The sequence below is a fragment of the Pseudopipra pipra genome, chromosome 6, assembly GCF_036250125.1.
Source record: "Pseudopipra pipra isolate bDixPip1 chromosome 6, bDixPip1.hap1, whole genome shotgun sequence".
In the NCBI taxonomy this organism is placed as follows: Eukaryota; Metazoa; Chordata; class Aves; order Passeriformes; family Pipridae; genus Pseudopipra; species Pseudopipra pipra.
In genome coordinates, this window is record NC_087554.1 from 1,913,598 (window position 1) to 1,935,787 (window position 22,190).

At 37.3% G+C, this 22,190-nt stretch overlaps 1 protein-coding gene across 2 annotated transcripts in view; it reads left to right on the plus strand.

The window, feature by feature from the left end:
* The window catches only part of METTL15 (methyltransferase 15, mitochondrial 12S rRNA N4-cytidine), an 89,910-nt gene extending 79,833 nt beyond the window's left edge, over positions 1-10,077 (plus strand). For both annotated transcript variants that reach the window (XM_064656980.1, XM_064656978.1), the window contains exons 5-6: positions 886-1,064; positions 9,519-10,077. In XM_064656980.1, the coding sequence (XP_064513050.1) occupies positions 886-1,064; positions 9,519-9,964 (625 nt within the window). In that variant the 3' untranslated portion in view covers positions 9,965-10,077. The remainder of the gene's footprint in view (positions 1-885; positions 1,065-9,518) is intronic.
* The last annotated feature ends 12,113 nt before the right edge of the window (positions 10,078-22,190 follow it).

The window sequence follows — 22,190 nt, forward strand, 5'->3', positions numbered from 1 at the left end:
ACATACATTGAACAAGAGCATAAAAACAAAGGGTACCTGAGGCATAACAAAAGCCTTACACTATGGTTGTTGCTATGATACTACTTGCCTCTAAGTTTTGTTATCTTTTGTAAGATACTGCAGGGGAGTAAAAAATGCCTGAAAAATTTTCTGCTAAATCGTGTCTTTTTAGAAGAGAATTTATTAAGTGGTTTATATGTTTTGTCTGATTAGTAAACCCATAGATGATGTTCATAAAATACCTTGGAACTATTTCAATAGCAAAGTTAAAGAGATTTCGATATATAGATGTTAAGATTATACTGTTTAAATTGCAATAATTCTTGTAATGTGTATAGGTCATTTCTATTATGTCAGAACAGTATGTGGATATGAATTCTTATGCCTTTTAGTGAAAAGTAAGATTTAATTATTTTGATTAGCAATTGTTTTCATAGCAGGAGATGTGAAAGAAAAGGCCCTTGAAATCAGTTCTAACTAGAAAACAACATATGATGCAAGGTGACTAAAATGAACCCGTAAGAGGCCAGTTTATATTCTAAAGCTGGCTGAAGAAAAAGGTCACACAGCATTTCCATCTTAGCACGATACCGAAATATTCTTGTCACCTTATTAAACATAGCTCATGATAATACTTAGAAGTTAAAGCCGTTCTAATTGAAGTTAAGGAACAAACTCCATTTGGAGCGGCGAGAAAAAAAGGATTTAAAAGGTGCAAGCTGTTTTCCCAGGGTTGCCACCTCCTATTCGAAAAACCTCAAAGGCACTTGTGTGCCGTGTGTGTGTGTGTGTGTGTGTTTGACTTTGTGTCCCAACGCTGTGAAGCTTCACCCCTTGTCAATGAAGGCTGACGTCAGTGGGCTAATTGGCCGCTCTTGTGCGTAGGTACCCTGACATGCCCACTGCCGCCGATGTTGTGAACGCTTTGGATCAACAGGCGCTTGCGTCCATCCTCAGAGCGTACGGGGAGGAGAGGCACGCCAAGAAAATCGCCTCAGCCATCGTTCAGGCACGCAGCATATACCCCATCACCAGAACCCAGCAGCTTGCAAGCATTGTTGCAGGTACCCTCATTAATTCTCCGCAGCGGCCGAGGAGAGGGGAAAAAAAAAAATATTAATCCCCGAGTCCCAGAGGGATCTATTTGTACTTGAAATCATGCAGGATCTAATCCTGCCTGTTCTGCTCTGATGTCAGCTCTCTTTTTCTCTTTTTCTTTTCTTTTTTTTTTTTTTTTTAGCTCCCATTTTTTGTATTGTGGTTTGACAATTAGTTTAATAATAGATTTTACATGAAGTGATTTATCATTTTGCCAACAAAGTTGAACCACCGAATGACAGCAGCCTAGGGTATTCTTTATCCTGGCTGTTGACAAACCTTCAAATATCAGATATGTCATACCTCATTTAGCTTTAAATTTCTGCATTTTAATATTTTGAGGGGAGGTACCAAAGCAGTTTCCAATTATGAGTGAAATCAAGTGATTTCTGTCTTTTTAAAGGATCAGAAGCACAAAGCAAAGCAATACATGGCTTGCTTCACCTTGTGCATGTCAACTAAATCAACCTGAAGCGACTATTGAAACACTCCATCTTACTTGCTCCTCACTGTAAACAACCTGAACAAAATGCAGTTAGGCAGGAACAGTGCTGGCATCAAGAACCTTCACGTTTGTGTTGTCAAGTGAAAATTTTCAAGGAAAAATGTAAGACACAAATCCTGCTCATTAACACTCTAATGCATAATGTCAGGATGTTTGTTTCTTTTTAACCAATTAATGAAAATCACTGGATCTCATCACAAGTAAGTCTAAATTGCTGACTTTCAATATAGACCTTTAAAATGATAATCCAAATTTAACATTTGCTTAAGAACAGTGTAAAATATTTTATAAGTATCCTGAAGAGTCCTAAAAAATTTATTGTATTCTTAAAAATTAGTGTTACTTAAACTGGAAGTTTAAGGCACTTACTTTTAATGACCAACAAATTAAAAGATTTGGATTTGTAGAAGTCAGGACACTTTAACAAAATGTCCAGTCAACTGAGTCCCAAAGTTTGGCTGATATGATAAAAGGACCTGAAGACAGTGCTTGCTGTTGGAAGCCCCTACTGTAAATACAGTAAATATGAGGAGCGAATAATTTAAAAAAAATCAAAGAGATAAAACACTACGAGTCTTTTATAAAGCTTACGTTTTTAACATCATCATTATCAACCTCACAAAATAATAATTTCAGGCTTTATCATGTGTAACTTATGCTTTTTGAAAAACTGTTGATTAAGACAGCATACCGCTATTGAGATTGAAGCAACCACATCGCTGTGTTAAAGATGTCATGTGTTATACATTGTAAACAAGCAACTCAGTAACTTCTGAAACTAGTGTATAAAAGACAGTGATTAAAGATCCCTTCATGTTTAATGTGGTGCATGTGAGTCATCACTTAATGGTCACTTTCTGTGACAATGAGAAGGATTTTTTTGTTCTCATTTTAAATTCTCTGCTATATTTGAAGAGCTTCCTGATACATTAGTCATGTATGCATCAGGTAGGGTACATGCCAGAAACAGTGAATCCAGCACACATCTGCCAAGACAATAAATATATATGTTTTGTCTGCTTTTTTTGGAGCATGCAAGTCATTATAGTAATTTTAGGGTTGTTACACTGGTCCCTGTTTGCATAGAACTTCTTCCAAATTTACTTTGATTCATCCAGCAAAGGAGAACAATGGTGATTGTATCTGATTTTGAACTGATTATACCTTAACAAAATTTTTGATAACTGTAATGTATTTTGATTAATTCCATCTATCATCCATATATATGCTTATGTGAAATTATTGACATAAACAAGAGCTGAAGTGCCAGAGACCACAGCTACAGGAACCTCTCAGTGGCACAGCCCAAAAAAACCCTGACTAATTCAGGACTTAACCAGAATAAAATTTATGACCTATTAGTTAAATGTCACGTCCTTTAAAAAATAAGATATTAATTAGAATAATAAAATCTTGCATTTTAGATTTTGCAGATTCTATGCAAGCCTGATCATCTTCCAGAACAGGGTCATTATTTTTGCCTATATAGGAATCGGAAAACAAGCAAAAAATCTATCCAGTGAAGCTGGCTATTTATGTCTTCTTCTCTGGTGGTGTCAGAATCTGATATTTATGTATTGTGCATATTTCTTTCACATGTGGCTTCAGATTTTCTAGAACTCCCCAGTTTTTGTCTTAAGGTCCAGCCGATAACCAGAATCACAGTGAATCTAGATTTGGACTAACCCAAAATTGAAAAATTTAATTTCTTTTTATAGAATGCTAGACTTCTGGTCTTTCCTACCACCCCCCAAGAGGTTAGAACGTGTGTTGCTGTTGCTAATTGATTGGGAGATAAAAGTGGAGGATGTAGTTAAAAAAATCCACAAAACAGCCATACAAATCAGCTGCACAACATTCACAGAGCAATCAGATATTTCTAAAGTTTGTATTAGCAAGAGTTCTACTTGTAAGGTATAGCTGTGAAAAATATATAAATAGATTTGTATGTCAAGATTGACTACAACAATTTGGGGCTAACTCAGGTATCCAAGTGATTTCTTGCTCTCCTTTGTTCCAATTCAAGAAAGTAATTCTTTCTATATCTTGACATAGCGCCTGAAGATTCTCTCTCTGTCTACACCCTATGCCAGTGCATAAGGTCCTGAAAAAAAAAAATTAAAATTTGGCTTTTTTTTTTTTTAATTTTTCCAAATGCTCTCCAGAAGGCTTCTGATCCATTTAAATAAGATCTCTGCGAGCTGTGGAGTCTGCAGTTTACGTGTGAGAAAGGAGGAGTTTTCTGTTCACTCACGTGAACAGCATCTCTTCTGCAGCACAGTGGAGCTCCGCTGGCTGTTTATAATTTCCACAAAGCTCTCTGCAATGCTGAACGCTCTGTAAATACTAAAGAGCAGCAGTTCTCCACTGAAGGGCAGCGAATTGATGTGTGGAAGTTGATTATGAAGGGCTTGCTGAGGTCTTTCGTTGTACCTCATTGAGTTATTTGAAAACAATAGGTTTAACTCCGTGTGCAGAAAAACTTTAAAAATAGTAAAATTTTTCAAATGTAATTTTGATATGCTTTTCGTGTACAACTGATGATCTATTTTGATTTCTTTTCAGTGAGCAATGTACTTTGTTATCTATTAACTTTTGTCCAAAAATTAATTTTTCTGAGCATTATTTAGATACCTAATCTATTAACAGATCATTTTGAGATCATGTCATCATTTGACCTTAGCTTGAAAGGAGTTCACGATGAGATACTAAAGAAATTTATAAAGTTTAAAAAGAACTTTAATGTTTAAAGTCAGTCTCATTCAGACTGGTTCACATTTATAGACTTTAATTATCAGTTTGGAATTTGTAATATTGCCTGGATTTCAGATGGGTGAGAATTAACACTGTACTGAGGGAGCCCAGACAAAAGGACATTAGTTGCGTCACAGAAACTTATTAAATGCAATGCTAATTCAACAGACGAATTCCTGCAAACAGGTGCAGGGTCTGAATTAATTTTTAAACTCTCCCACTCTCATACACTCTGGGGACTTTAATAGTTCATATTGACAGGCACAGCATGTTGCTAATTTCATTCACAAGCTTTTAAAATTTCAATACATTTCAACATGTGAATCTATTAGATTTTTAGAAGTGTAAGTATCATCAAGGCATCCTAAAACTAAAAATGATAATTTCTCTCACTGGAATTTCAAGCCAGTCATCTAGCCAGAAGCGTGATGTTTTTATGAATGAAATTCATTTTACAAACTTCCCATACAGATTTTTTTTTTTTGAATGTTTTTGTACATTTTACAGCCAGTTACCAGGAAGGATTTTCTTTTAGTGTCTTGGTAATTGGAGAGGGCTAGGTGAGAGATATTATGCCTTAGCAGAAAGCATAAATAGCTTTTTATTTGACTATACCAGAGGAGTAAGAGTGATAGGAAAATTTTTCACCCGTGGATCATAGATCAAAATCCACTGCCTTTACTAAAATGATGAAGGCCAGAGTGACAGGAATAACTACCACAGATTACATTTATTAGTTAATCCCAGTCTCTGACCACAGACTAGTAAATCTTTGAACTTGTAAATAGTTTGATTTTTAGTTTAGAGGATTTACTTGCATAAAGCTTCAAAAAGTGACTGCATTTCTTTACAAATTTCCTGAATATTGATATTCTGTACTGTTAAATATGACCTGCAGTGCTCTTTGTGCATGTCCAACTGAGGCATGTAAGGTTGTATGATACTTACTGAATATATCTGGGGTTTAATTTACTTTTTTTCAGTTTCTGATAAATTAACTCGCAGTAATAAATTAATGTCACAGTTAATTGTCATGGAAGATTATTGCAGGAAGACAGCGCACTCAACAGCCATGGCAAGATAAATGGAAGAACTTCCCAAAGACCTGTTGGTGTCCTAGTCGTGCTGGTAGCCTCTGTATCGTTGTTCTTTTGTCTATCTATGCAATGTTTCAATTGCAAAATAATGGTGTTTGTGATCAGACTGATGGAAATCTGCCCAGATATCAGCATTGCTGTGTCCATTTATGTTTTTACAAAACCCTTTGAAGTAGATCATAGAATCATAGAATGCTTTGGGTTGGAAGGGACCTTAAAGGTCATCAAGTTTCAGCCCCCATGCCGTGTGCAGGGACGCCTTTCACTGCAGCAGGTTGCTTAAAGCCCCATCCAGCCTGGCCTTAACATTTCCGGGAGTGGGGCTTCCACAGCTTCTCTGAGCAACCTGTTCCAGTGCTTCACCATGCTCTCAGTGAAGAATTTCTTCTTGATATCTAATCTAAACCTACTCTCTTTCAATTTGAAGCCACTCCCCCTTGTCCTGTCACTGCACGCCCTTGTAAAAAGTCCCTCTCCAGCTCTCATGTAACCCCCTTTAGGTACTGGAAAGCTGCTGGAAGGTCACCCTGGAGCCTTCTCCAAGTTGAACAACCCCAACTCTTTCTGTCTGTCTTCATAGGATGCTCAGCCCTCCGAGCATCTTCATGGCCTCCTCTGGACATGCTCCAGCAGGCCCCTGTCCCCAGAGCTGGATGCAGTGCTCCAGGTGGGATCTCACCAGAGCAGAGTAGAGGGGCAGAATTCCCTCCCTCCACCTGCTGCCCATGGTGCTTTGGATGCAGCCCAGGGCACATTTGACTTTTTGGGCTGTGAGTGCACATTGCCAGGTCATGTCAAGCTTCTCATCCACCAACATGTCCAAGTCTTTCTCCTCAGGACTGCTCTCAATCCATTCGCTGCCCAGCCTTCATTTGTGCTTGGGTTGGCTCCAACCCAAGGGCAGGGCCTTGCTCTTGGCCTTGTTGAACTTCATGAGGCTCTCACGGGCCCATCTCAAGCTTGTCAAGGTCCATCCAGGTGTCATTCCTTCACTCCAGCGTGTCAACCCCTGCACACAGCTCAGTGGTGTTGTCAGACTTGCTGAGGCTCCACTCAATGCCACTGTCCATGTGGCCACCACAGATGTTAAAGTGCCAGTCCCTGCACTGACCTGCTGAGGGATGCCTCTTATCACCAGTCTCCACTTGGGTACGGAGACATTGACTGCAACTGTTCTCAGTGCGACCATCCAGCCAGTTTCATGTGCACCAAGTGGTCTATCCATCAAATCTGTGTCTCTCCAGTTTAGAGACAAGGATGTCATAGATCTTCGTATCATTCTTGTTTTTTTCAGATGAGTAAAAGATGCTTTACTGACATAGGAGGTAAAACTCTCAGTATTTTACTAAAATTCCTGAGAGATTGGCTGTGGAGTTTAAACAGAGGATCTCATTCCAGGTTTCTGTTTTTATAGTTGGGTCCCAATCAAGAAGCACTGTCAGTTTTGTACCTAAATTACATGCTGTACTCTTGTGGATTAGCTCCATTTTTATCTGTGATACTTTTGGAAGCTAAAATACTCTTAGAATATCAGAAATGGATCATCCCCAGAAAACCAGCAGTATTTTTAGAAAATACTTAGACTGCTAAAATATGGTGGTTAAAAATTCTGGATCTGCTTTGAGAGGTGAACACCAGCTCTGGATAGTAAGAGTCCAAAATTGAATGTATAAAACCGATGCTCTTTGAGTCACAGCTGTAAATTGGTTGGGAAGGGGCAGGATCAATACAGGCAGAATAAAAAAACGCACCTTGTTTTCTAACCCACTAGCTTGGTAGTAGCCAATATTTTGTAAAGGTAACAATACTTTTTCGTTGCAGTTAAAACTGTTTTTGTAGACTGAACGTGACAGGAGTGGTCTTTTAAACCTTGTTGTTTCATTTAATAGTTGTTCAGAGAGTTCTGAGGGTACTACTGGTGTTTGTAGCTGTTATTTGACCCTATAAAGAAAGTTGTGTTTATTTTGCTTAGCACAGCATTCCTTTATGTTATGCATTAAGAGACAGTTTTCGTCACACACAACTGGCAGTCAACGGATGTTTTAAGGGTTCCATTTTCAAAGAATCTCTTTATAGGTTTGTAAGAAATACGAAAACAGATACTGTGCGTGTTCGTGCAAGCTTGGTGTCAGGGCGTTTCTTGGGACACCTCACTTTCTGTGATTTTGAGTCCTCTTTTGAGTTTAGCTCTCTTGTCAAAATGGGCTTTGTGACTCCTACAAGAAGAGTATGTATTCATTTTTATGATTTATAGTAAATATAGAAGGTTATGTTCTCAAAGACAGAAATTACACATTAACTAGCTAGTGCAACTTTTCCAGAGTTCGTAAATGATGGAGAAGCCTATCTCCCACAGGTAACATCTATTTACTCTGTTTTGTGAAACAGTTTAAAGCCACAAATTCCCATGCAGTAGTTTGTTGGGAGAAGTTGATCCTGTTGCCACTTTCTATCTCAAAGGATTCAGACTATAAGAATAGGAAGCAGCCACAGCTACAATGAATCTCTTCAGTGAATTTAGGAGCTGTTAGTGTTGAAGTCAGAGGGGGTTGGGAATGTAGTTGGGAAAATCAAGTGTGCAGAAACATATCTTAGATACATTGCCAGCATGATAACAACTTTGTTAATGATCAAACTTTTAAATCCCATTATTATCCTGTCCCTTTGCTGAACACTAAGATCACTTGTGTGTTTGTGATACCAGGCACTTATGCTTTCTGACATCAGTAAAATCTTGCCTTTAAAACTCTCAGGAATTCCACTAATAAATTATTTTGTGCCAACATATTGGATTATGATATCTCTATTAATTTTTTTCAATCACCTGTGTAAATGTGAATTTAGACAGCTAGTTGCAGAGGTACAATGTTCCCTTCTTTTACTCCACCATGTAGAATATCAATTACTTGATTATGAACTGCATTTACTTGCTTCACTATGTCAGCTTAGCACTGACATGAAATTTAATACATATATACCAGCTGTATTGTCTTGTCTTTAATGGGCCCTCTTGTTTGGAAAAATAATTCTTTCCGTTATGTACCAGCATTATTCATTCAATTTATCTCTACCAGACTCCTGTGCTCACTTACATAATAGATTATAAATTTACTTGGCTTTTGCAGATCTTGTAAAATTCTTGCACTTTAGACCCTCTGATCCATCAAATCATGTTTTTCAAGCTTTTTGCTCTGTACTCATGTAATGAAAGTTCAAGCCTAAAATATATTAAATATTGATATATTAAAGTTTCTATCAAAATTTCAGTATCTACAGAGACTTGGTTAACTCATAAGAATTTTGGGGAAAGGAAGACAGAGTTTTGTGCATCTAATAAAAAAGTATTTAATCTGGTGATTTTTCATCTGAGAAATCCATACCTTGACACATTCTGCATGTGAAAACGCAGCAGTATCTGCAACATTTGCTAAAGTTCTCAAAGTATTTTTGTGAACATTTGAAGAAACACAAGAGTAGTGGTCAACAATTATTATTTCCAAGAAAGGATACCTCTTTTAAGCTTTAAGTAATTCATTGAAAGATAGTTATTGCCAGGTAGACATTGTCTTCACTTATCTCTGCCTGTGAAGATATGCATGCTTATCTAGAAAGCAACAGTTAAAATTGTGTCCATTGTATATTAATTTCTTTTCCTTAAAAGCATAACACAACCACAAATACTGAACTGACATTGATTACACTGAGCTGTAAGGTGAGACTTGTCTAGCCCGTCTTCTTTTTTTCCCTTATCTTGATTTCAGCCATCATTTTGTATTTTAAAGTTGTGATGCATTTGGAGAAGCAATTTCTATAAAAGATTCTAGGGAAAAAACCTCGACACTTAACCATAAGCCAGCATGTTTTAATAGGGTTTGCATTCAGAGATGTGAATTCTAAGTAGAAAACAGTAATGTATATTACAAACAAGGGAGCTCACTACTCAGAGTTTTTAAGTATGCTTTTCTTTAAAGTCATCATGCATGAGTGGATTAATATCAAGTGCATAGATGTCCAGATGTAGAAATAATAAGGTACTAACATCTACCTTTTAAAATTTGTGGCAGGTGCTTTTCCAGCATCAGCACTGTACGCACGGAAGGATTTGCTTCAGAGACCCACACACGTTGCTACCAAAACTTTCCAAGGCCTGCGAATATTTGTCAATGATGAGCTCCACGAACTCTTTATAGGACTGAAGACAGCTGAGAAGTTTCTAAAACCTGGAGGTCGCCTTGTAGCCCTCTCCTTTCATTCGCTGGAAGATCGTATTATCAAACGTTTTCTTCGTGGGATAGACATGACAGAAAAGTACAATCTTAGCTCAAGGCAGAAGATAAGGGAGGCTCTGAAAAATCCCTCCAAAAAAGAAGACACACAAGAATCTCCCCACGGAAAATCCAACTCCAAGTGGATTTTTATACAGAAAAAAGTTCTCACACCCCAGGCCAAGGATGTTCAAACAAACCCAAGAGGAAGGTCGGCCAAGCTAAGAGCTGCTATTAAAGTCTAAACCAAAATATAGGATTAGATAATTGTATAATTTCCTTTAATTTTTTTTTCTAGAAGGCTAACTGGACAGGTAGTATCAAACTGAAAAAATAAAATGAAGGCTGTTAGAAAACATTTCTTTCTTACCTTTGTGTTCTTTTTAATTAGAATGTAGTATAGAGCATCAAAATGCAAAACAAATGGGTATCAGTGGGTTTCACTAATCATAAAAAAATAAACATCTTTTTTTAAAAGAGCATAAAATGTGAAGGTTGTAAAAATTGCAGGTTTGATGTATTTGTAGTACTCCCTTTAGATTGCATTCAAAACCCCGACATTAACTGTCTAAATTCAGTACCTAATTGAGACAGACACATTTTTAATGGGGGTGGATTTCACACACCTAATTCAGATGTCTGGTCCAGTCTAGAGCAAGTTTAAAGCAAGCTAAGAATTCATGATATATATGTCTCTGTATCCCAACTGACTTGTTGCATGAATGCCTATGGGAAAAGGGCTAGTTCTGAAATAAAGTGACATCAGGATGTCGTGTTCTATCCAGGAGTTTGTAAATGGGCTTTTCTGAGAGATAGCCTGATTGTTTAATGATTAAGAATTCTAAATAATAAATATATCTTGATGGAAGAAAAGATACTTAGAAGACCACTTGTTGGCACTTGGACACTCAGTCAAGCAGTCAAATTTGTACTTGATCATCTGAATTTCTTCCTGTAACCATAAATTCTGTGCATAGATCCAGTACAACTTTTAGGTGCTGATAGAATTATAATTAACTTTTCAAAAAAAGGGGGGTATTGTGGTCTTATGAAGTATTCTTCTTTGCTGTTGATCATTTTTTAAGAGGTTCTACTGAGGTAAGTATTGAATTATTTTAGACAAGGCCCACTCTAACACCAGCTTTCAACTTGGGTGCTACACTAGGTAGTAGAACATGTAACATAATTTCTTTTTTATTAAGTTAATATGAATTAAATTTAGCTTTTATATTTTCTTATAAGACCACTGGTTTGCTTATTTTATATGCTAAAAAAATAAATGGAAAATTGTATAAGTTGCAAATTCTTTGACCTCTGACTTCTTCAGGAAAAAGTCTTAATTTGAATAATCAGATTGGTACCAGGATTTATTTGTGGTGAGTCTGCAACTTGGTTGGTAGAATAAAAAAGTGCAATTTCTGACTCAGCTAAATGACTACTACACACCAGCTTCTGAAAGATAACTGACTGGATCATTTTGGACTTGATTTTCATCAAGCATCCTCTTTATATCGGTGTAAATTATTACTTCACAGGAGTTTTTTGGGTCATATTGACACAAACAAGTTGAAATTTAGGTTCACTGTCTGTAATATACGATATATTGAAATAGCTGGATATTGTTTAATTCCTTGGTAAAGCTAAGTCCTATAATGTATTCTTAGCTGATAACATCTATCACTAATCTGAAATAGAAGTCAAATGATGATAGGCATTTCATACTCTTCTGAAATCTCAATATTTTCCCACTAGTTTCATTATACATGCTATTAAATATTAATAAAACATTCCACTTCAAATAATATTACTTACTGTTGTCATCTTTGAGACAACAGCCTGTACCCTAAATAGACATTTTTTCATCCAAACATTAAATATAAATAGCTAATGTTATTTTTAGCTGAGATTTCATACTGAGAGGTATCTCAATTGTAGATTTGAAAAATTGTGCCTCCAACACAGGCTTAGAAGAGTTGTAGTGCCATGCTGTGCGTTGTTCAGGAACACGCCCCAGGAAAAGACCATCCAGTTGTAGCAGAAGTTGAGTATTAGTATCTCAGACATTATATTGAAAGTATTAAAATTCCTTATGCTTAAAACAATGTTTAAAACCCACACTTCTCACATCTAAATTCAAAAGCACAGTTGCTTATGGTAGTTGAACTGCTGTATTACCAGGTTGTGTAGATGCACTCCCTCAGTTCGGGAGTTTGCCTTTAGCTCGGAGTTGCACAGCCATGGCAGCGTATCCTTTGTTGAGCTTCCCTCTTTGGAGAGTCTGTTGCTCTCCTCTCAGCTTCTCCTCACCTTCAGCTTTAAACCTGAGCTATGGAAAGGATGGAATTTTAACCTCTGCTTGCCTGAGAAAAAAAAAATTATCATTTCCCAGAAAAACCTCTGGTTGTACTTGGTCAAAGTATTCTTTTCTCTTTAAACATTTCATTTCATTTAATAAAAAAAGAGGGACTTTTTACAGAGACATGCAGTGATAGGACAAGGGGGAACGGTTTTAAACTAAAAGAACAGAGATTTAAATTAGATGTTAGGAATTCTTTACTCAGAGGCACTGGAACAGGTTGCCCAGAGAAGCTGTGGATGCCCCATCCTTGGAAGTGTTCAAGGCCAGGTTGGATGGGGGTTGGAGCAACCTGGTCTAGTGGAAGGTATCCCTGCCCATGTCAAGGAGTTTGGGAACTATTCCAACCCAAATCCTTCCATGATTCTATGATTTAGTAAGTGACATGTTATGTGAAGGGTATTAGGTCTTTATCTTCTTACCAGGACACATGTCTACATAGTGCATCTTAAATTTTCCCAATGTGGTATATATGAAATATTACTAAAACTAAACATTTTGTTTTCCATAATAGAAAACTATATTTATGAAAGAGATGGTATCTGGTAGAAAATTAACCAAATCATGCTGTCAAGGTACAGGTTGTGTGTAATTTCTGAAAACTTCCATTCAACCTGAGCAATGCATGTTTTAATACAGCCAAATGCAAGATTATCTGTCAAGAAAGAAAAAAAAAAAGATTGTAGACCGTGTTTGCAGGGAATATGGCAATAATATGGTGCTATACACAATGGGATGAGTAGAAACATCCAATATGTGAAATAATTGTAGAGAATGTCAAGTGGTAATTATGGTGAGACAGTGGTGTTGCCAAACAATATGCGCATGAGGGCGTGTTGCTAAAGAGTGTATCTTTTCATGTTACTAGTTTAGAAGGGTGTGGGAAAATTTTAAGAAGGATAAAAACCAGCTACGGGACTATTTGTATGCATTTTAGACATACTTTCTATTGAAATTACTAGACAGTGGGATTTAATGAGTTAATCCGTGTGAAGTAGAAAGTTGATATGCTGTCAGAAGTACCTGCCTGGTAAAGAGATTTGCATGGAATAATTATTTGAAAACTAGGCCCAGTTATCCCGTGAATAAAGTGTTTATGGTAAAGATAGAGTACTTTTTTAAAACATAATTTTACAGTTTAGGCACAATTATCTGCATTTATAGCCCACAAGGACCTACCAACAAGTATTACTTCCCTAATGCTTCCTCAAGAAAAATAATCAGTTTCATTGTTTCAGAGTGCAAGTAATATAAGGAATTAATATCCCTTCAGTTTTGGTTTGGGTTTTTTTGTGTTGTTGTTTTTAACTTTTACAGTTGAGTATTTTCTCAGTAGTCTTTCACAGCCACAGCTGCTGGGATTGCCGCGTGACTTGAAAGAAATCCCAGTCTGAAACATCAGTCTTTGTAAAGACGTGTGGAGGTTTTGATGGATGGAAGTTGGAAGGAGGGGATTCCTAACGTAGCACGAACGGGGAAAATGCTGACTTCAGGGAACAGCAGGAGCAAGTGGCTCTTCTAGTAGCAAGTGTTGTGTCAGATGTTTTGCGTTCTGCTTTCGAGAGCAGCATTTCTGTGATGATAAATGATTCATATAATTGCTCTAATGTCATTTTTTTGTACTGGAGAAGGCACGGTTTTAATTGGATAGTTTATGCTCCTAAAGAGTGTAACAGCACAGTGAGAGGAGCTCTGCCCTGGGGAAAGGTGATGTGCAGGGGTGGGATGATTTCAATAAGCAGCCCTAGACGCAGATTGTTGATGATTTGATTAAATTTTAAAATAACTTAGTTGTTTTAAATAATCGGTTGTGACTCACTGTTTTGAGTATCACTGTACAAAAGTACTGGTGAAAAATGAGACAAATATGAATAAACAGAGAAGTAATGAACTCATAAGTTAATTTGTTGCTGCCCATCTTACTTAACCTCTAGCAAGACTAGGGAAGGGGTTCAGGCCCGATTTTCTTATGCCTCAAAATTTCTCCAGAAAGAGCCCTTCAATAGGTTTAGGACCATTTATACCAGGATTAAAAACAACATTCAGCAGAGTATGTGAGTCAGTCTTTATATCCATAGATTTATTTTTTCATAAAGCACTTGCTTAAAACTAATATGGAAGTTATAAAAATATGAGATTATATTTATAAGTCTTTCAGAAATATAATCAAATGGGGAGGCCTTTTTACACTGGAGTTATACTGGAATTAAAGCAGGATTTTGAGGATTAATTAAGAGTGCAGTGCTACAGTGAATCTTTCAAACAATTTAAATGAATGTAGAGCAACTTCTTTTACCTTCTTACCTTCCCCAGCCTCTGCAGAAGATGGAAGAAAAAATTATGTTTAATTAAAAGGCAAGAAATAAGCAGTAAAGTTGAACAGTTTAGAAAGAAATGTAATTTATGAGGTTGACATCCAATTTTTTAAAAATTCATATATGCAGTGTTCTATTACTTTTTCCATTCATTGTTTAATTTTGCCTGTTTGGGGATAAGCAGTAGCCGTGAGAGAGCTCAGTCTGTGTACTGGGTGGAGAACGTGGTTTCTAGTGCATAATCAGAGGTAATAGTGGGAAGGTATATATGCTTCTAAGTCCAGCTCTGTATATTTTTCCCTCTGTCTCCTTTGCAGTTAGAATTGTATTTATCTTTCTGGCTCCTCTGTAACGTTATCCCAGGTGAAGGAAAGAGAAGGGCTTTTCCTTTTTGGAGAAGTGTAATACCTGTCCTTAGAACTTTATTAAAATTAATGCTGTTTAATACTTCTCTGCTTGACATATTTCACTGATGACGTGTCGTGTTTTTCAGTATTGCCATTACATCCCTAAGACAGGAAAACAGGTGAACATTTGCTCATGGGAAACCAAAGCTAAAAAACAGAGCAAGTGGTCAGTTAACCTGAATCTCTTACTGTACCAACATAGCTGTATTTATAAAAACTAAAACTTTTTCATTGTACCTTGATCTTTAGGCAAATCATATTCTCCCTGTTGCTTTTACAAGCCTAATTTGATTGATTGTAATGGTGAAAAAACAAGCTGGAGGGTTTTTAAAATTTATTTGTATGGTTGCAAATTTAAAACCTGACAGCTTGTTTATAGGTGTCTTTTTTAAAGAGGAAAACTGGAGATACAGCTCCCTCTGTCTGTCCTGGGAGTACCTCTGCTCTGGTCTCTGGAGTGCACCTGCAAACGATCATAGGAACAGCAGGTTTATTGTCAACACGAAGACACAAAATAAAAACATGGGAATAATTTGTTTTACAGGTCAGTGGTTGTTTTAAATTAGGCTAACTGGGATTTTAAAAGAACAAAGGACAAATCATGCTCTTGTCTGAAAATATTTCAGTGAAGATACCTAATTCAAAAGACAGAGAAACAAACTTGCTCAGTGGGTTTCTCAAACATAAAATTTATTATTAGAATAAAATATAAATGTATAAAAATTCTAGCTATTCTTTAGTGCACATACAATTTAACAGACACAACAGTGGCAAATACACTTCATGTTTCTGTCCTCCGTTTAAACAAAAAAAATTATCTCTGCTGGTGGAAAAATCTGCCTAAACATTAGGGAATATGACAGAAAGTGGAATGAAAATAAATGACGATATATAAATCACACCTGAAAGCTCACACATGCTGGAATACCTTAGTAAAAACTTAGATTTTAGTGTACTCCACTGTCATCTCTTTATGTGCCACATCACTTTGAGTCTGTGGATGTGATTCTGGTAAAGAAAATGTAGGCTGTCTGTGGTTTATATTTGCATTGAACGTTTACTAGAGCTCAGAATAAGTTTCTACTAGATTTATGATGTTATTAGAATTTCATATTAGCTGTAATTATACTAATACCATTAACACAGCAACATAGCATTAACAAGGTTATATCACAAGTTAGTAACTATAAAAAAAATCTTGAAGCATCATGATATAACTTGTACACTACAATGTGTGGAAGCTTAGTAATCACTTAGTCATCAACAATTCAGGCTAGCAAAGCTTCTTTTTTAATTTGAACTCTATTTTAAGATCATTTCTCCACATCTTTCCTGTAAATTGTATATATATATATATATATATATATATGTATATATATTATTTTTTTGTAATCAGAAGTAGTTTCACATGTAAGAACATCTCTTGTAGACTTTGCAAAGAACTGAAATAAGGAGTATTGACAGTCCTGGCTGATAAGTATCTGAAAATGAAGATATCATAAAAACTGTTTTGTAATATAGGGCAAAAATTACATTGTCAAGAGTAATGACACATGCATGCCTGTTAATACATGCACAGTCTGAGAGCCTGATCTTGCAGCCTTTACTTATGGGTCCAGATTTGTTATGGAAATGTATAATCACTGAGGTTGGAAAAGACCTTTCAGGTCTAACCCAGCACTGCCAGGCCCACCACTAAACCATGTCCCGAAGTGCCACATCTTTACACGTCTTTAAATACCTCCAGGGATGGTGATTCAAACACTTTTCCTGGGCAGCCTGTTCCAGTGCTTGACAATATGTGCACTTTATTTGTAAAATGTCCTGGTTTTCATAGTTTTGATAGAGATTAAAATTGAAATCTCGGTAGGCAATGAGAACTGACAGAGCAGAGGTAAGTTCAGTAGGCTGATCTTGGGTCTCTGTGGAAGCAGAAAGGGCTTGACACTCTGCAGAACAAGGTCCCCTGAGTATGGGGCAGTCCAGGCTGACTGCCAGCACTTGTACAATAGGAACTAAACACGATGATGTGGAATTAAAGTGGTGCTCGATGTGGAGGCAGGTTCACCGCTGTGTAGTACACTGCATTCCACAAATGCCTTGATAATGGTGGCAGTGGGTTTCAGAAGACTAAAGTTAGGAAAATAATAATAAAAATCCCTGGAATTGAAGCTCGTATATCTTTTTTTTTTTTTTTTTTTACTGCCTCTGTTTGGGAGGGCAGGAGGGTAACAGAAAAATATCTGCGAGGAAAGGGTATTTAGTCTCTAGTGTTGCTACCCCTATTAAAGGTAATAAAAAGTTTCCACTGTTTTAAAAAATGTAGGCTCAAGATCTAAACAGCACACATACTATAGTTATCACGGTTAATTAGGCTATTAAAAACCAGCAGGTGAGGTGAAATTATAAAACGGTACAACAGATTAATTAAATAAGCCCAGCAAATGCCCTGCCATGTAGTTGTACTGCACCTAATAGTATTCCAAAACTAAGGCAATTGAGGCATGATTAGGGATTTGTCATGCTACCCTTCACACCAGGACCCTGCCAATTTTTTGTGTGCACATCCTCAGTAAACAGCAGCGTTGGGCTGCACCCCACACACCTGGGCAGGAGCTGCTGCAGCCGATACTGTGATGACTGACACGGAGATTAAAATCTCAGCCTCCCCTTAAAATGTTCCAATATCTTACTTTTTAGAGCACTGACTTAATGCTTTATTAATAGATCTCTAGTTTTTTTGGAAAAGAACATATCACAAGCTGAGCACGGGGGGTATTTGCTGCTTGAACTTGATCTTTTTTTCCTCCAGGCAAGGTGGCTGTTGCTCTTTTAAAATTAAGTGAAACTTTCCTGGATTCGGCAGCAGTCAACATTTGTCTCTTAGACAAAAAATAATTAATGAATTTAATTGCAGTGACCATTAGATCTAATTGTATCCCAGTGGGAGCACAGCCTGCCATAAATACCGCATTTCCCAATAGTTCAGTAATTCAGAAGCATATTGGAAATACTCTTTCACAGTTTAGCCACTCCCATAGTTATAGTTGGCAAATATTTTACCTGACCTATTCAAGTTATAGCTTAGTTTTCAGGATTCTGCTTCATTTGAGCACTCTCTGTATATAAAAAAAAAAAATAATAAAGTACTGAGCTAAGAAAACGTGGCACTTTTTGCCCTTTTTTTTTTTTTTTTTTTTTTAGTTTTTAACTTTGATGAGGAAATAAAGATCTAATCACTTCTGCCATAATTTCTCCTTTGAAATAATTAATTATTTTTATTAGGGATACAGAATTAATATTGGCTACTGAATAGATTATCATGTTCCCTCCTACACAGGGTCTTACCTGAACTGGCCTTACTCCCAGTCCCTTCCTATAGCCTGCAGAGTAGCAGGCATTCCTCAGCATGCATTCACACTTTGTTCCTCTTAATTTAATTAACAATAACTGTGCTTAACTTGGGTTTTCTTTTCTCTAAGCAAACTCCACCCTTGTAATTTTCCTTATTTTTGCATGTGAAAATTATGAAATATTTCCATGTTCAAGTCACTGCATCAGATTCAGCGCTGACAACGCTCATTGCTTTTGTAATTAATGATGCTCCAGGTTTTCCCATGGGCACAAGAATATCAGCTTTCCTGAAACATTAAATTCCAGTTGAATTCTGGCTGCACAGAAGACCATGCAAATTGGAGTCCCTTATCTTTTCCACAAGTATTTATGATAGTCAAGTGTAATCTCCCCGTTTTCCATCTTTTTCTTTTCCCCCTTTCTGCTTCCCTCCTTTCAGTTTTCCTCTTTCTTTTCCACCCCCGCCCTCCCCCCTCCCTGCCAGGTTAACCATGTCATTTTTGGAGCCTTGCTTCTGATTTTTGAACCTTTTCAGTCCTTTCCCTTCTCCCCTGCCCTCCATTTGCCACTCCAGAAGGCACAGACGCAGCGGAGCATGGAAAAGCCTACGGGACTGGCCCTGTGCAATTGCCTGCCTTGCTGCCATGTGGGTGCCTGTTCCCTGCACAGGTTACTGCCTCTGGTCTGTTTGAGATCCTCTTTGTTCTTCGTCTCTTTGCGTAATTATCTTTTGTTGAGTCCTGTCTGCTGAAAAGCGGCAATTCTAGTTGCTGTCTTAGGAGTACAGGAGTATCAGATCTCTTTGTTTTTAAATTAATGCGTAGAATTTAGGAACATACTGTATTATTTAGGGCTTCTCCTAACTCTTTTCCAAATTTGAGCCAAGTCATTTGTATTAATTGGCTTGTATCTTTAGTGTCTATGAATCCCAGTCATGACACTGGAATGAAGATGCACTGACACTGGTTTGAAGTGGAAGAAAAGGAGGCTTTTTGCTGCTTCCTGGTTGTGTGTGATTTATCAGCTACTCAGATCATCTTCAACACACAAATTTTTGCTCTCTGAAGCATAAAAGCCTCTCAAACGTGAACCTTTACAAATGAGTCCTTAAAAGTATTTCTTACACTTTATATCCTAGTAAGGTGATAGATTCTTGAATTAAACTCATGAATGAAAATGTTTATAAATACAGCTTTGTAATCACAGTTTTTCCCAATGAGCAATTTCCTTAGACTTTTTAGCCAGGTCAACATATTTCCAGAGGAGATTCCTGAGCGACAGGAGGCACCTTGCCAGAACAGGACTGACAGTGCTTCAAGGGGCCTGGAGATTTGGGGTCCACAGCTTACTGGCTGCTCATGCTGCCCCTAAAGCAATCCTGCATGACAAAGCAGCAAGATGTTTGGATGTGGCTGGGTCTGACTGTCGACAGAAGCCTGCAAGGACTGTTCAGTGATATTAAGAGCTGGAGGATACCTCTAGCGGTGCACGGTGTAAGCGGTGATTGTGTAATTTAAAGTTGCCTTGGGTAATGATAAAGGCTGAGGGTTATTATTGGGTAAGGAGATTCATTTTATCATGCTGAAAAAGAATAATGCACATGACTTTTCTTGGGCAGGTTAAATTGGAGGGGTATATCTTCCGCGATGGGGAGAAGTGTTTAATTTGAAGGATGGTTCTTTGGGAATATCACTTTCGGTGATTAAAGTCGAGATATAATTCAAATTGCCTGAGTCATGCTTCCCTTTTTGTCCCCAAATTATGCTACACTGGTGGGCAGTTAGCAATTGTATGGGATCTGTCCCAGTGTTAAATCCAGCAGCTTGAAATGCTCGAAGATTTTAAAGTGTCATCAGGAGAAAAGTTGAGAAATGATAGAATGTGTGACTAGTACCCAGTTTCTGCCTTTAATTATTATTATTAGCTCTATTTGCATTCACTGCTTCCTTTCCAAAATCCAAGGAAAAGGAAATTGTAAGCCCATTATGTGCCCTGACAGCTTTTCATGGCAAGAGGAGGCAATGGCAGAGTTTCCCTTATCTCAGCAAAATGCAGAGGTAAGTTGTATGTAGTTTGAGATGCCTGAATGTGACATGAAAAGCTGTGATTTCACTTAAAATAATTAAATAATATCTTGAATGCACACAACCTGTAACTTCTTGATGTGAATTTGTTTTAGTAATCGATTTAGTGAAACCTGTGCCGATGGATGTTTCTCCTGGAAATGAAAGCAGTTTAGTTAAAGCAGAGCCATTAAACCTTGTTGAACAAAAATTTGTCAGCTTGACAAGTGGCAGTGTTGCATTTGGGACAAAGAAAAATGTCTGTCACACTACCTTTTTCTTGAATATGCTAACCTGACTCTGTAGCAACTTGGGTTTCTATCAGTGATGTTCTGCTTTAACAGCATGTTGGCTGACTTTCAAGCATGTCCAACTCATTAAATGCCAATTCATGTTGTATCTTTAACTGTTTTCTTTGCAACGTCTGCAATTATCTTTTTGAAGCAATTACAGTAGCTATCCTTCTTTCTAAAATTATTTAAAGTAGTGTAGGGTGAGCAGCAGTGGAGCACACCAGTAAAGCAATATTAAAGTAATGCAGAAAAAGGTTGACAGGTAGAGTTTTGGCAAATACTATAGTTTGTGGGGATTTTTTGTCCAAGAGGTTTAAAGACCATTAGAAGCCTATACTCTTTCGTGGGAAATGGCAATGTAGCCCATCTCCATCAGAATTCCAACAACTATTTGTCACTTCTTCTGGGTTTAATCTTCTGGAGGATTCATCATCTGTGACAGATGTCTGTAAATACACAAACCTGTTGATCTAGGGCTCAATTTCTGCAGAAATGTAGCTGGCAAGGATGTTTATTTCTCCTCCATACTGAATGTAAAACATGTTGCCTTATCTGTCTAGAGAGAGAAAATATGAAAGTTAAGCAGGTTTTGAAGCATTTCTGAATAGCAAGAGTTAATAGACCGGGAGTGTGTGCTTTTCTTATTACCCTTGCTTCTTTCCTCTCATCTACACTCATCAATAAATAAATAAGTTAATTAAGAAGCTGTTTCTAAGGGACAAAGTATAGATTCTTAAGACCTATCAAAGCCTCAGTAAAAGATTTAGCCACTGGCCTAAAGAAATACACAGGGTTATGGATGGATGAAAGCCCTCAGCTTTGCTGGTTTCTATCATTATAATGAGCTGCACAAGTTGCAATAACAAATGAAGAGTAGGTCTCCCCGCCAGAAGCTGTTCAGCCACTGGGCCATGGAAAGGCCTATTATGCAGAAAACATAAGATGAAAATCCTATTTGCAAAAATATTCACATTTTCATATGTATGTATTTAATCATACTCCTAATATTTTGGAAATGTTCCAGATCATCAGGATGCATATGAAAAGATATTCAAAATCTAATTGGATGCCCATAGGAGATTCTTTCTGATGTTCAAACAGCAGCTTATGAGATGTGTGTGTCTGCATGCAGGAATGAGCACGTTATTTAATATTTTAACAAGTTATTTAATGCATTTTACCGCGTTTTATTTTTATGACCTCTCTTTTCTGCGTTGCAGGCCGCTCTGCTCACCCAGGCGTCCTCTCCTCCTCCTTGTCCATCACCACTGAGCTCCTTTGCTGACATAACTGCTGGGGGAGGGGATGTTCTGAGTTTTCTGCCACACTCAAAGCAACATTCTACTGGGAGTAACCAGTTCTGCTCGCAAAACTCAAGCTGAACTCTGGTGGGTGTTTCGTTCCTAATTTTGGTTATCTGCAGGGAATCAATTAAAAACCTTTGCTGTGGTCAACATAGGTCTTTGAAAAGAACCTACGAAAAAGTCCTCATTTTTCTCTATCTCTGCACAAATTAATAAATGAAGTTAAGTACTGGTATCTCCAAGTGTATTTTTGTTATAGGTGCTCGTATTCAAGTACAGCCCAACACTGTGGGTGGTTTAATGTAGCTGCCAGTATGCAGCTGGCTACAGTATTTCTCACAGTCCACAACAATGGATCTTGTAAAGAACAAATTAGAAA